Genomic DNA, 15,825 nt, shown 5'->3' on the forward strand with positions numbered 1-15,825 from the left:
ACCTTTCACCCGAAGAGAGCTGGGATAGGTTCCAGCAGATCCCCTTGACAATAATTAGGAAAAAGCGGGTATAGATAATGATTTAGCAAGAGTGAGTGAGAATTATTGTAATACTGTTACATTTACTGTGCATCAAAGAAAAACAGATTATATTATTGCAAATAACAAAACAAGAAAAAAATACTTGTAGACTGTGAACATCTGTTTTAATTCATGCCTGGAAAGGCACACATTCATACACTTGAATCCAACTGTTTTGATAGGCTATATAATGTTATATGCATCTACATACAGGCAGTGCATATATTATGATTTCCATGAATAAATGCAACAATAACATTAACACATTTTGTTAACCACAAAAAGATATAACACATATGAGCACTGACAATTTGTGTATATGCACAATTTTAGCATAAGAGGAAGTATATGTGCACCCTGTAGTCCATACTGTTTTACTGACCTTTTACAACAAGGAAACATACAGTACATCAGCAGCACTTGTTGGCTTTTGGAAAGTCCATTGAGAATATATAATGTTTTAGAGGCGGTAGTGCCGTGTCAGTTTATTTCCACTCTGTTTCTTTCTCTTTTGTTCCAGTTGCATAAGACTAGTTATGTTGCATCCACATTCTGTCAAAATGCATATATAACAGACCAGCATGGCGAATACAAATGTCCCTCTTTTTAAGGCGACCTTCTGTTTTGGCTGACTCAAATTTGAGTTCAACCACCAGACACCCATTTTACACCTTCTGCTACTCAAAACAGTACAAACTATCCACTCAAAAGATAACCACTGTCAGGGAGCATAGCAGACTTTTTACTTGCACCTTACTGTCCCACTATGAGACAAAGCAACACCCAGTCATGAATGTCTTTTAGTAAGCATAACATTTCCCTTTCTTTCACTCTTGCACTATTAAATAAACAGGGTAGACTTGGGAGTAGTAGGGGAACAACCTCTTATTTTGCAGTCAATACAACCACAATTTGGTGTTGTTATGTTTTTTTCAGAATAAATGCAAAGTAATACTTAAACATCAAAAGGACTTTGATTAATGACAAGTGCACTGGGAGTTTTTCAGAATGAGAATATATTGCTGACTTAAACAACCCTGATACCTTTTATATGCTTTTATATTCTTAACTCATGCAGGGCCTTGGTTGCTTGTATCCTTAGGATATTATATATTATTGGAAAAAAATGGCTGCTAGAATAAAGAGGCAGAACCTTCTGACTTGTTTGAGCAACCACTTCACATAGATCTCTCATACAATATATTTGATTTCATGCAACTGAACTGATAAAGTGGTTACATTGTGCTTATTGTACTGTAGATAGAAATAGCTTTTTGGATTTTGATTTTATAGAGGATAATAAATATCCATAATTTCAAATACAGCACATGAGCCAATTTCATTGAAAATAGCTGTGACTGTGACTGTTAGTCATCATGTTTTAGATTGTGCACATTGCACACTGAATAGATGTTAATATGCTGAACAATTCATTTTTGTGTCCTTTATGCATAGCATCATGTAATTTATGTATGCAGCTGGTGCAAATAATTTATTACATTTTGCATGTGCATTTGTGTATATTTACTGTTTTTTAAAACAGTTCCACTACCTTCTTGTCTGTATTTGATAATAAACTACTATTATCAACACCTTCATTTTATCACCATCATAGTGGCTATACAGATCTACAATTCCTCAGCCAGCTTCCCAATGAAAGCAGATGTAACATGGGCCCAATAAGTTAATTATTATATAAAGGTAGAACAGTAGCTCTGTAGTACTTTACAGAATATTTAAGATACATTTGAGGAAATTCAGAAACCATTTCATGATGCCTTTTCCATCTTGCAGTCAGTTCTTCACCAGAAACATTTAACACACAAATTAAACAGATATAATCCTTTTGATCTCGAGATATTGTGTCCTTTTGCAGACTTGACGCAATGGAGCACACATATCAAAAAGCGAAGCAGACACTGACTGTGTATTTCATCCGTTCCTCTCACCTTCATATTTGTTCCATCGTTCTTTAGCTGGCACCATGCCTAAGTCCTGCTTTATCTTGAAGCACCATTAGCCATCCACATCCTTAAAATGTGGCACTGTATATAACAGCTCTCAGCCTGGGAGCAGCCTTAAGAACACATGCCACCTGCCAAAAAAGGCCTTCTGCTTGGTTCTGTGTTAAATGAGACTCTTTACTAGTTATTTGTCCATAGGCCTATTGATTTTGAATGTGTGGAGAGTGTCACTGGCAGTAACTGTCTTCTCTGTGTCTGTCTTGCTGCTGTGTTTCCTGGACATGTCAGGCTCCCATAGAAAGAACTCATGAAGGAGGGTGTTGACAGTGTCAGGACACTCCATCATGACCATGTGACTTCCCTCTTCAATGACTTTCAGGAATGCAAACAGTAGTATCTAGAAAGGGAGTCAAAATTCAAAGCAGAACATTATAGTAGGTAACACCAGAATGAAAACAACGTTTCGTATTAAATACCAAGTATCTAAGCATTTATTCACATACAAAGATGTACTATACCTCTGCCATGCGCTGATCCTCTTCTACAGGCACAAACTTGTCACACATACCATGAACCAGAAGGATGGGCACAGTGAGCTCAGCATGGTAGACCTCATCCCCTTCAGGCCAGTACTGGCCACTCATCATGGCTCGTAGGACAAATGGAGACACATTGAAGGCATTGCCCTGCTTCAGCAGCTGCTTTTCTTTCGCACCCTGACGGGCGAATCCAGCTCTAAGGGTGAGGGAGAAAAGACGTTAACCTGGAATTGTTTGGTGTACAGTTGACAGAGATGATCATATAAAAGCTGCAAATGTTAGATATGTTTGATATTTTCTGTGTATTTTTCAAATGTTTTGATAATTATAAGCAATGCTATTTTTCTGCGATTACAATTACATTACAATTTTGACAACACTGTAATGAAGATCTTACTTGAGAAAACTCCAGGCCAGACAGGGTGACAGACAGTGAAGGACACAAGATGGCAGCTGGAAGATGGAGCAGAGGCTCGGTTCCAGAGCTGTTGGACCCCCTCCATTGATCATCACCACCTTATGGACCAAATCAGGATATTCATGTGCCAGGAAGGTACAAAATGACACCCTGGAAGAGATATATTGTGATGGCACAGAGCATAGAGAAGTTACTTTGCTGAGCTCTATAATTTCTTTAGTCATAGTTCTAAATGAAGAATGATTTATAATAAAAGCATCTCACAATTCCTCACCCATATGAGTGGCCAATGAGAATGTTGCGTTTACGAGAATATCGCTTAAAGATGGCACGTAGGTCCTCAGCTAGGGCATAAAAAGTGTAAGCTGCCGCTATCTGTGGGGCAGTGCTGGCTCCATGCCCTGCCAAATCTGGTGCAATGACCTCATAACCCAGTCGAGAGAAGAAATCCAGTTGGCTGCTCCAAATGTCCAGAGAGCCTCCCACACCATGCACAAAGAACAGTGCTACGTCTGAGTGTGTCCCTTTGCAGCTTGAGATCACCCTTGTTGAATCGATTAGCACTGTACGTTTGGGCTTGCGACGGCGGCGGCGAGGAGGTGGAGCTGGTTTCTGTTCTCCAGGTGGTGGAGGAACCGGAGGAGGTGCAGGGTTGGGGTCTGGAGAAGGTGCAATGTCTTTGTAATCAGCCAGTTCCACTTCAACGGTGCTACAGGGCTCCAGATCCCCATCCTGACACTGCAGGATCTCAGAGTGCAAAACATCGCCGAGATTTTCAATCACCAGCTGGCCATTGCGGTAGACAGTGATCTTCCTCTTGCAGTGGACACAGCTGCCGGTACTGATCTCATTATTAAAATCCTCAGGAGAGTCGTCACCATCAGAGTCGCCATCCGTCTTCTCCTTGCCTGCAATTTGCTCTTCCGTTACTGCAGGCTGGCATTCTGGGATGATGTGCCGCACTCGCAGTACTCTCCCAGGTTTCACTTCCACATACTCAAAACCATCAGAGGGCTCAGATGACTCCAGAGGCAAGACCAAACCGGCAGCCTTCCCAGTCAGGCAGCACAGAATCCCTTCAGTTATGCTGGTCAGCATGGTGCTTCCCTACATAAACAACATCACACAGATATAGAAAAATGAATCATTATGTTAAATGTAACCAAAAAAGCATACAATGCAGGTTTATATGAAACCTGTCTTGCTGCATCAACTAGTTTTTACCAACCCATTATTTTCACAATTTGAATCATAAGAATATTAAAAGAGCTCTGGTTGATTTCCTGCCACAGTATTTGCAAATGTCAACAGCTCAACAGTAAGAAATTGGGTCGCAGCTTGGTTCCTATTAATTTGGATCCATGCTGTTTCCTAGCAACACAGTTACCTTTTCATCCTTTCATCAGACAGCCAGTTTCGAGCAAAATAAAACACAACAGGAGCAAAGATGCTTTTAGTTTTGCAGGCTGCAAACCCCTATGAAAATTCAAAACACAATAGCCACTATATGTGCAATGTACAGCCTAGGTAAAAAGCTCTAGTAACACACTCACCTGGGTGACAAGGCAGCTTAACATTCAGGGATTCCACAGTCATAAACAGAAAACATAAAAATAATGCTGGGTCCTTAGTGCAGTTTAAGTGTCAGGGAAGACTCATCACGCAGACATTGGCTATTAATAACCCCCCTCCTTTTGACATGGTCAGAATCAGGATATATATAAATAGAAAACACCAGTCATGAGGCATGTCGGTGTACATGTCTGTGAACTATAGTTCTCAAAGCAGAAGGCTATGATAGCATTTTTCCAATGTCTTAACATTTCCAATGGAGATGAGAGAAGATTGTCTGTTTCTTTGTCAGGGGCCACCTGCATTTTGGCCGAATTATTAGTCCTCACATTTCATACACACACAGGCTTGTTATCTCTAGGAAACAGGGTAGAAAGAGTCACATCTACATGGTCAGGCTTTGTTGTTTCCTGGCTACTGAAACTGTTAAACTGAAAGCAGTATATTCATTACTACAAACAGGACAGATATTCACTTCACTGTGTTTATCATGTATCATGTTTAGATCATGGTTGTTTCAATTACCCTCCTACCTAATGTATATAATAAGCATGTAGGGCATCTAGGAAAATCCATCATGTGCTGAATCAGTTATTCACATACCCATTAATTAATTCTTACAGTACAGTACATACGTAATTTCTCTTTGTGTCCTATTTGTTTTTGGTCAAATACAAAGTCAGTAAGGACTTAATAACATCTTTTATATGGTAAATTAATGTAACAGACTCTTAATGCATAGGGCCACACAGGTCTGGCTCCACAGCCAGGGAAAAGTGGTTTACCTAATGCATGTCTCCATCTGCACAGGAGGCTTCATGTGTGCATGTGTTGTTGGTCTGAAGGTCAGTGTATCAAGGGTGATCTAGTTACACCCTGGGGCTGAGTGAACTGTTGACTGACTGCCCTGTTCTTCCACAAACAACAAAATGTAGCACAGACACTCCAAACTGCAGCAAGATTCAGCTGTCAGTCTCCAAAACTGCAGCAATCTTTGTTTTCTGTCTGTCTGTCTGTCTGTCTGTGTACCATGGTTTAACATGTCATTCAAATACCTGGGACATGCATTCATTCACGCAAACTACCTACACCAGCACTCATCAAAGCCCAGCCATTTAAATCAGGGATTTTCCTCCTGACCTACTATCTGTCACTGTGGTCAACAAGCACTTGAAACTGTCTGAGGGAAGCAAGTGGAGCGGAATCTGAACTCAACAAACCCTAAACATTAACCAGACTGAAGGTCACTCAGTTTTGGTCATTTTTTTTAATTTTTTGTCTGCATTGCAGAATAGATAGACTGTGTGTGTTTAAAATAGACTAACACACATCTGGTACACTGTGTGCTGCTCTATTTTCACAACATGGGCTTCCACACAGTGCAGGATGGCGCAACCTGACATGGTGTCTACACAAGAATTGCTATATCTGCAAAAAATAAAACCACTATGATCTACATTTAAAAAAAAGACCTAATGCATAAGATTCCCATCCTTCAGCTGATTTTATAACCATATGACCCCAAATCACCAAGCCATCAGCCGCAGCATAAGGCTCCATGTTCCAATAATTCGACTTAAACATTTGAGTAGCACAACAAAACAAACGCAGACCAAATAAGTGTAGGAGAAAACATACTGAATGCTCAGAATCGCATCACAAAAATAAAAAATTAAAGCTCAGTGGGAGTCTTGTGCGCAAGGCCGTAATAGCTAAGCTTGTATTATTGATAAATCAATTATTTTCTATGCTGTCACAGGACAAATACATGCAGTCACTGCTGATGACTATAGCTACACAATACACATCTAACGCAATATAAAGGGACTCCTTACCTGCAGTGTTACTGATGATTAAGGGTTATTAGAAATCTGCACCAGAAGAAGAGTCGAGGCAGAGACGAAACCGAGCAGAGAAAAACGTTGCATTTGGTGCAACAATTTGTCTACGCTAGAAATGCTGCAAAACTGCGAAAGCTTCTTATTAGCCCCATTACGCTGCGATCACAGAACACGGAGGGGGTTGCACTGATGATGATGAAGCATGCATCCATAAAACTGTGCCAATTGCATTTCAATGAGATACCCATTACGATAACAAACGGCAATGTGTTTTTTTTTTCTCCTTGAGCATCCACTGCGTAACCAGGCCAGACCCTACCCAACCCTGCTGCCCTTGTATCCGCAGCAGCCTTCGGGCATTTCGCTCCTGAGTGGCAGGGGAGAAGGCGAATAGAAGAAGTGTCTGCACTGAGAGGAGGCCAATGGGAGACGCTTGTTTCATTGTTGCTAAGGCTGACAGGACAGCGAAACCTGTGTGTGTGTGTGTGTGTGTGTGTGTGTGTGTGTGTGTGTGTGTGTGTGTGTGTGTGTCCTCTCTCTGGTTCATGGAGAGTGACAGGAATGATAGTCCAGCTAATTATCTGAACAGGAGAACGCATCACCTCGATCAGGTCTGCATGTGTGAGTCTATTTCAAATTCTCCACCTGTGTCTAAATCACCTTCACTGCACCATCACAAACTGACACCACTGAAGTGCAGCTGTTGCATCACTGTGGGAAGAAATGACCTTTAGGTTTGAACCTTGGATTAAGAAGAGCTGTCTTCCTCTGGACTCACATCAGCAAACTGGCACTGCTGAGACAGTCCGGTGCCTGTCACGGAATATCCAGCTGTGACGTCGGAGAGCCCTTCAGCCAACAACTTGGGATTTTCTGTTGTTGTCTGGCAGCCATGTAACAAGAAGGCCCATTGCTCTACATTACCTCTTCCAAACATTTGTGCCTCAATAAAAGCACTCAAAAGAAATTAAGCTAATTACCGCCACACACAGGCCCTGTATGGAACTTTTTCATACAGCCTATTACCATAGACCCTGACCATATGAAAACAACTGGTACTGTATGAATGGACAGGGTCATTGTTATTAGGGCACCAACAATAGGCCACTCATCTAATAACTTGTACAGTGTGTTAACATTGTATTGTACTGCACCTACTTTAGATGAGCACTTTAAATTTTCTCAGTTATGGTCCAATGAATGACAATCAAAATTTCCCACGCTTTATCTTATACAACTTAAGTTTTATTATACAGTATTCAAATCTAACACAAGCTCCCAGTGACTTCAATCTATATGCGCATGCTAACTTTCTCTTACCATCATGCTCATTGTGTAAATCCTCTTAGTAAAAATAACTAATCCAATCATAATCTTTCAAACATTAATGTGGACATTTCAGCAGATACATGAAGGGATGGTGACCTCATGATAAAAGTTTCTCTCTCCACACTATGTTATTACCATAATTATGAGAGAGAGGTAAATGCAATGCACTGTTACTGTAAGGTGTATGGTATATAGTCTACTACAGAGTCCCTCTTTGGTGACATTCATAAAAAAAAATATTCTGTGGCCATTACTTACTAAGGCTGGTCATTAGATATAATATTTTTTATAATAGACCCACATGGCCACGAGATGCAATTTTGCTGCCACGACTTAGTAACATGTGGGAACTCATTAACCACCAGATACTTTGTTAGCGAATTAATCACATCTGGTAATGAGATCATTCATTTCCACAGAATGCTTATTGTTTTAGAATTATATTTTTAATACGCAGTGGATAAAAGTAACAATAGTAACTATATAACTAAGTAACTATACTAACACTTATAAATATATATTTCACCTATACCAGGTGCTGTGTCTTTTAATTTTATTATTAAAAAGCTCTGGTCAGTGGCTTGACAGTTAAATCTACATACAAGATGCTTTAGTTAAAGTGATTGGTGAGTGGTGACTAATATAATATGATGACTAATATATGTCTCAGTGAGAAACATAGTTGAGACTTTATTAATAAAACTGTTTAATATTTGACTGCTGCTGCTCAAGTAATTGAGGAAATATTATTTTGTCGAAGCTATGAACTGCTTGATGAATTAATTTAATTTGGACTTAATTAAATAATTCCAGTAAAATATGGCAAAATAAATTTTGTTTGGGCTAACATGATGATGTGATTGTATATTTCCATGTTTAAAAACTGATAGTTGATATAGTGCTTCAGCTCACATGTGTCTGACACTAATATCAAACCAAGACCATGCTAATAAACTGTGCTATTGGTAAAACTATGGAAGTTTATCAAAGCCCTAACTTTGGAGAGTGCACAAACTCTATTTCGGGAGCTTCATTATTTGAGAGTGAGCAGGCACAGATTTGAGGGAGAACATAATCATGAGCATAACAGATGAACTGAGTGATCAGCATGCTAGCTAAATTGAAAGCTGCTCACAGTTACTTTTGGCCACCTGACGACCCAGACCGCAAAGTCAGAGTTAGAGCAGAAGGTGACATGCTTGATTTTACCTTAACCTGGTCATCATGTTAAAATCCCTCCTTGTACTTTCAAAGTAAAAGCTGAGACAGGAGATAAAAAGTACCATAATTTCTTTGTATTATCCTAAAAACTGAAATGTATTGACACTAAGTTACTATAGCCACATTAACTGAATCATTATATAACAAGTCATCGTGTATCAGTTTAATTATCATTTGTATCCACATGGAGTTAGATCATATTGTAGTAAATCCAACCAGACATATCAGGCTCATTAGATGTCTGAAGGCAGCATTATGTTAAGTAGTGACCCTGAGTCTCATAATGTTTGTGATAATATTCATTGTAATTTGTAAAACTAATAAGATGTTTTTTCTGACAAATGGGTCTGTGCGTTCAAAACTTTTGCCTTCGATGTAATCCATATAAAACACGTAGACAACACTTGACAAACACTGGAAATTAAACCTTGAAGGCGACACTCGAGGAAAAGATTTGGTCTAGTAAAAAGCAACGTGATTGGCTGAACAGACACAACCAATCACGTTGCTTCTTGTACGGAGGGTGATCCTCAGAGCTGTGACATTCACTCTTCTCATGTCTGTGCTGACTGTGGAAACGTCTAAAAATGAATATTGTACTGTCGTCTTTTCCCCGGCTGTGTGGCGTAACTAATTTTAGCAGGTAATGGAATTAATATATTTGAATGTGGACAAAAGGCAAAGTTGACAGTATTTACGGCGTTAACAATGGCAGGCTAGCCTAACTACGTTAGCAGCGTGGTTTGGTAACGTCAGTATATTTAGCAGGTAACTAACTACTGAGTTAGGTGGTGGACAATCCCATCAGTGATAGATTATCACACCAACTTCATACCAGCATTTTAGGAGCCACGGTACTGTACATTAGCGTTATTACTAAATGGACAACACTGGACATGTTAGCCTCATGATGCATACTCAGAGAAAAGGATCTTAAGGAGATAGTACAATTAAAGTTGGTCTGTATAGGGTGTAGGACAAGATGTGTTTTCCCTGTTAGGATAATATAATATTTCATATTTGTTCTGAGCCTTACTCCAGTTCAGAAAGGGTTGGTAATGCACCTTAAGCTGTTGATGATAAAAAAGTTGTAGTAGATAGTGTCAATTAAATGATTTAGAAATCAAGTTTAAGGGAGGTTTAATGTAAAGCCAGATTCATATTGTCTTTCACACTTCCATAAAATGTATTTGCTGTTTTCAATTGCAGACTCGAATAGTCATTTAGTCACATTGTTTATTCACTTGCACTTATGCGTACATTGTGTTTTTACGTGTTTTACAGTTTTGTGTATATATTGTTGTTAGGGGTGTAGTTTAATAAATTCCTGTAATTTATATTGGCTGAGTGGAAATCACAGAATCCTATGAGTTAAAGTAGTATTAATAAAATGTGTTTTTGTCATCATTATGTTATAGAAACCTTAGGTTGAGATCGGTGCATAAGACACCTCACATAAGTTGGAGCCCCAATACTGTATTACAGCTTCATAGTAATCAGATTTGACTGTATTATAGCATAATGTTACAGAATAACATTTGTTTGTAACATTTGGTGCTCTTTCAACAGTGTTTCTGCAGTGAGCCGTTTAGTAACTGGAACCTCTCACCTTAGATTGTTCAGCAACTGGATTGTGCCCAGAGCGGCTGCAGGACCTCCAGTTTTTAGATATGGGCCACTTTCTTCACAGGCTGAGGGTTCAGTAGTGTTCCAGCAACTTCCATGGCAATACCAGCAGGTACGGACACGGAAAAGAGGCATAGAGTATCAGCCCAAGAACATCAAACGCAAGAGGACCCATGGCTGGATCAAAAGGATGAGCTCACGAGGCGGCATTGAGGTGGTTCTACGGCGCCTTTTGAAAGGACGGAAATCACTGTCACACTGAAGGTTCCTGTTGGGAAACCTGTTAAGACAAGAGACAGATATCGGATATGAAGTGCTGGAGCTGCTCAGCAAGTGGGAAAGAACATGTAAATTGGGCTAACTAGTGTGTGTCGTGGATTTGGCATTTCCACTGCATCAACAATGGACAAGAGAGTGGAAACTGGTTTTCAACAAACATGTTGAATTAAAAAGGAGCTTCATAAAAATAAAAATAATATTTAGCATCTCTATAAAACTTTGGTGATAATTGTTGAATGTTAATGGATTTATGATTTTGTTTTTTTTTCCTTTGTAAAATATTTGGTTCAAAAACGTATGTTTTCTCCTCAGTGTCAGCATGTTTTGAAATGAAAACACCAAATTCTGCTTATCTTGGAAATAAAAACCATCCATGCAAAACTTACCTGCAAAACTTGCATAAGGGAATGGGGGGGAAGTACTTCCTAAAGATAAATTGTAGATAAAGGCTTTTTCTGTTGCCTAAAGAGAAAACAAGTTTGACTAGGATGTAAAGCATATTTTTTCACCTGATTCATTGTTTAATGTACACAGTGGATCAAAGGCGACCTCACGTTTTGTTCAACCAACAGTCTGAAACAAAAAAGTATTATTTTTACAATCAAAAAATGACAAGAATTTTAAGTCACTGGCAAAGTGGATAATGTTGCCTTTGTTTTAAAATTATTCAAGATTCAAAGCGTTTTTTCATATGCACAGTAAGAAAAGCATGTTTCCCTGTACAATGAAATTCTTTGCTGTCCACCGCGAATGCCAAGTCAAAATACAAGGTATAAACTATTTAAGCAGTTTCTTGATAATATAGATGGAGATTAATATTGAGTGAATCAATGCACCAATTAATCAAGAAAAATGCTACAAGGGAAATTTTGGCCTCCAAGGTTTGCTGCTATGTACTGTTTGTACAAAGCTGAGCATTTATTCAACTAACGGCAGTATAACGAAGCAATTACTACATATATTAGGAGCCAGGGTACTAAGAGTACTAAGTTAAACGAGTGGTGTCACATTAGACGGTGTAAAACACACTTACATCAGCAGCCCTTTATTTATAGAAATTGTGACAACTAAAAATTAAAAAAAAAAATTAAATAGGCATCAACTGATAATGTTATATGGCTAACGCACATTTCAGTCCATCCATCCATCCATCTTCTATACCCGCTTTTTCCTGGCTCAGGGTCACGGGGATCTGCTGGAGCCTATCCCAGCTCTCTCTCGGGTGGAAGGCAGGGGTACACCCTGGACAGGTCACCAGTCTGTCGCAGGGCCACATATAGACACACAAAGACAGACAACCACACACACTCACACTCACTCCTACGGGCAATTTTTAGAGTCACCAATCAACCTAACATGCATGTTTTTGGACTGTGGGAGGAAACCGGAGTACCCGGAGTAAACCCACGCAAGCACAGGGAGAACATGCAAACTCCACACAGAAAGGCCGGGATGCGAACCCACGACCTTCTTGCTGTGAGGCAACAGTGCTAACCACTCAGCCCACATTTCAGTCATTTTATAAAATTTGTATTTTAACAGTAATTTATCCTCTGCGCCGAGCAGTAACAATTCAGCATTAAGTACAGTCTGTATACATTAGTACTTGTAAAGTACTCGTAAAGTACTTGTTTACAGTACTTTGACGCCCTAACAACTCTTGTATTAGAGAATTAGAGTGTTTACTTTCTAACCAATCAGCGCATTGTTTCTCTCTGTCTTAGCGCAAGTACCAACCAATCAGATGGCTCCAGCCTTGGACAGTGACCGCCCTCAAACTAGAAAAACAAAAATGGAGTTGTGTGAACTAGTAGCAAGTTAGCTACTAAACGACATCCAGTTTTAGTGTTCTTGTGTTATCACGTCTATCTGAGGGAGAGTTTCAAACTAGCTGACTGAAAACCGTAGGCTGATTATATTTTGTAACTATCGTAAGACGCTGTCGGGTTTATAGACCAACCGGTGTCTTGGCTACGACGCAACAACAGGGCTCAGTGCCTAGTTAGCTGGTAGCTAGCTGAAACAGTAGCATCTGCTCTCTTTCACTCTCAGTGCTCAGCTGGTCAACACACAAAGAGAATCGAAGAAATGGAGAAGGTAGGTTCCCACTCGGTTCTCTGCTGAATTTTGCTAGTCATTTTTTAATAGACGTGTTGTTTACGTGTTGGGAAGTAGGACGTACGTGTGGTTATTACAGACTGCCACTTACACCACATTACTAAATGTCTTCCTTGTTGTCTTTATGTAGTTACTCATATATGGTTATTGTAACTGGTCTTAAAACCACCTGGGGTCCGCGACCCGCAGCCTAAGGCCCGCTGACATGTTTTTGTTCCTATCTTTCCGTGTGTGTCCACAGGGAGAGTTTCTAAAGGGGCTACCTGTCTACAACAAAAACAACTTCAGCAAGTTCCATGCTGACTCTGTATGTAAAGCATCAGTAAGTGATCCCGTCTGTTCTTAAAGTGATGGTTTTAATTTGGTCTTAAGATCAAGAATGTATTGTCAAATAGTAGTTTACATTTACTATGTATTTATTCACTGTTGTCTCAGAACCGTCGACCATCTGTGTATCTTCCAACCCGGGAATATCCATCAGAGCAGAGTGAGTACATTGACTGACTACATTGACTGAAGATGGTTGCAGACCAGGGAGGCAGCAGTTCTCTTTACAATAAAACAAATGAAATACTGTAGCATTATTTGTGATTTGTGTCAAAGAATATACACCAAGGAGTTTCAGAACTTTTTTGCTTAGCTGTGGCCGTGGAGTTTTCATTAATGGATATCAGTATGACAGTATTTCAGTATGACTATGTAGTAATCACCAGACCTACCTGTGTTAAGAACAGCTGATTTAACAGAATTCGTGATTTTCTGCCTCTCTTGGCTTTGTATTTTTTGACATTTAATCTTTATCTCTGTTTTCTCCCTTCAGTCATAGTCACAGAGAAAACAAATATCTTGCTGCGATATCTTCATCAACAGTGGGATAAAAAGGTAATGATTTTCAGAGTTATTAAGAAGTTCTCATGCATTACCTGTGATACTAGATAGCCACTGTATTGCTGTAGGTTATTAAATGTCTTCTGTCTTTTTGTTCTGACTCCTTAGAATGCAGCAAAAAAGCGAGAGCAGGAACAAGTTGAGGGGGAGAATTTATCGCCTCCACGGAAGGTAGCCAGAACAGACAGTGGAGAGTTTACTGAGGATTCATAAAGCACTGTGCTGGAGGTGGACATCCAGCAGAGACTGACCAACACAAACAAAATGCATACACAAAATGCAGGATATACATTTGCAAACCCAGGCCTCAACACACTGAAGTACACATTTCAAACTATAGGCACTGCAGCACTAATTTGAAAAGAAAAAAGATTTCCTGATACAAAACCTTTTTTCCTCTTTATTTACTGCTTTTACACACTATTACCTTTGCTTCCAATTACCTCTGCCTCAGACTTTAATCAGTGTAGTTTTAAAAGTAACATATATCTACCTCCTTATTCCTCAACCCCTGTGGTTTTCACTCACTTATACTTACAGTTTTCTTATAAATGTTCAGGGAGCTTCTCTGTTGCAGTTTAAGGGTTTACAGTTGTAAATATTGAGATATTCATACCATCTTTGAGATATGCATGTCTGGATTTAAGTCAGTGTATGTAATAATTTGAGATGCCATATTTTTGGCCCCCTAATGCATTTAGATTTATTTTTTTGTTTTGAACGTAGTAATGACATTGGCCCTACATTTTTATTTTAGCCCACTTTTTACCTTTATGTGATACTTTTATCAGAAAATAAAATGCATTGTGTTCACCATTTAGATTTAATGGGTTATTGGTGAAAAAGACGAGTGCTGAAAGATATGCTATTACGCTTTCTCTTAGTGAGTAATGACTTATTGCCTTAAATGCGAGTGTCTTAGAGTGCTCCCTCGATTTACATTGTTTCAGGAAGAAATTAACCACTGTTGAGTAGATGGAACAGTAAAGCCAGGTTCAAGCCAATACAGTCACACTAAAGAATACAAAACCTTGTTGTACAGCATGACCTGCAGATTGTGTAGCCATACTCTGTGTTTGATTCTCAGTACTCTTATCAACCCTTTCCAAACAGAGCTTATGTCTTGCCTGTAATTGCAGGTAGCATGGTGTTTTATGGACTAGGTGATGATTTCAGGTATGTGTAAATATACACTTTAACTATACTAATGTGTAGGCTACTCTGAAGGACTACTGTCAATCGTTGTAAATGTGCTATTCACGTTTACTTAAACAGGTTGATCATTTGAGTCATATGGAGTGAATGTGTGTTTGGATTTACAAACTGTCGACAGTAGGGTTGAGTAAACAGAGGAAGTGTTTGCTGGTCACAAAGTCGCTAAAGCTCATCATCAGGCTCCATAAGTGATGTATGTTTTTACAGTGTGTTGTGATTGTTCCGACCCTTTCATCAGTGAATAAGACAACTACTCATTCTCATTTTTTCTTCCCCAAGTCCATTTTGTTTAGCCAATTAGTTCTTTGACCAAAAGTATTACTGCTTTTGCTGTGCACCGTTGAGATCTGCTGCAAATTGTTTGCCTCATTTTCAGTGTTGTTTGGCATGGTGTTATTGACATTATTAATGTGCATGTTTACTTTTGTTACAGATACCTGTTCAAAAGTTTATGTAGGATATGTGCAGTTTGGTTTTTTATGTCAGTGAGGACAAGTAGAATATACACTTTAGCTTTAAAGTGCGAATTTAAACCAGATACATGCAGTATTTTAATTTTATTGGCTCTTCATGGAAGAGTATGCTTATGTTATATGGTTTGTATTTCATCTCTAATTAAGCTTGGGATGTGTTTATTTAATGCTTTACTTTCAGTCTATTGTATAAATATAATGTTGTCAAATTCAGATCTCGTTCTTATATAGATTACACCACCACATCTGGAAACTTGTCTT

General features: G+C 39.1%; 3 protein-coding genes across 5 annotated transcripts; 2 read left to right on the top strand and 1 right to left on the bottom strand.

Annotated features, from left to right (window-relative positions):
• Positions 1 to 189: 189 nt before the first annotated feature.
• Positions 190 to 6,723, bottom strand: abhd8a (abhydrolase domain containing 8a). Of its 2 annotated transcripts, none has more exons than XM_026314657.1 (5): positions 6,410 to 6,723; positions 3,277 to 4,109; positions 2,982 to 3,152; positions 2,564 to 2,780; positions 190 to 2,442 (listed from the first exon to the last, which is right to left on the bottom strand). In XM_026314657.1, exons 2-5 carry the CDS (start codon positions 4,098 to 4,100, stop codon positions 2,230 to 2,232), a joined length of 1,425 nt encoding a protein of 474 aa, XP_026170442.1. In that variant the 5' UTR covers positions 4,101 to 4,109; positions 6,410 to 6,723; the 3' UTR covers positions 190 to 2,229. The 2 variants fall into 2 exon arrangements, with proteins under 2 accessions (XP_026170442.1, XP_026170441.1); XM_026314656.1 differs by lacking the exon at positions 6,410 to 6,723 and adding an exon at positions 4,556 to 4,660.
• A 2,746-nt stretch (positions 6,724 to 9,469) lies between these two features.
• On the top strand, positions 9,470 to 11,255 carry mrpl34 (mitochondrial ribosomal protein L34). Of its 2 annotated transcripts, none has more exons than XM_026313860.1 (2): positions 9,470 to 9,608; positions 10,535 to 11,255. In XM_026313860.1, the coding sequence occupies exons 1-2, from the start codon at positions 9,553 to 9,555 to the stop codon at positions 10,851 to 10,853; spliced, it is 375 nt and encodes a 124-aa protein (XP_026169645.1). In that variant the 5' UTR covers positions 9,470 to 9,552; the 3' UTR covers positions 10,854 to 11,255. The 2 variants fall into 2 exon arrangements, with proteins under 2 accessions (XP_026169645.1, XP_026169646.1); XM_026313861.1 differs by having other exon boundaries at positions 9,484 to 9,608; positions 10,580 to 11,255.
• Positions 11,256 to 12,636: 1,381 nt separating this feature from the next.
• On the top strand, positions 12,637 to 15,777 carry LOC113134317 (DET1- and DDB1-associated protein 1-like). Its single transcript, XM_026313624.2, has 5 exons — positions 12,637 to 12,967; positions 13,230 to 13,310; positions 13,424 to 13,475; positions 13,809 to 13,870; positions 13,985 to 15,777. Exons 1-5 carry the CDS (start codon positions 12,959 to 12,961, stop codon positions 14,087 to 14,089), a joined length of 309 nt encoding a protein of 102 aa, XP_026169409.1. The 5' UTR covers positions 12,637 to 12,958; the 3' UTR covers positions 14,090 to 15,777.
• Positions 15,778 to 15,825: the final 48 nt, after the last annotated feature.

This window comes from Mastacembelus armatus, chromosome 17 (assembly GCF_900324485.2).
Source record: "Mastacembelus armatus chromosome 17, fMasArm1.2, whole genome shotgun sequence".
NCBI lineage: Eukaryota > Metazoa > Chordata > Actinopteri > Synbranchiformes > Mastacembelidae > Mastacembelus > Mastacembelus armatus.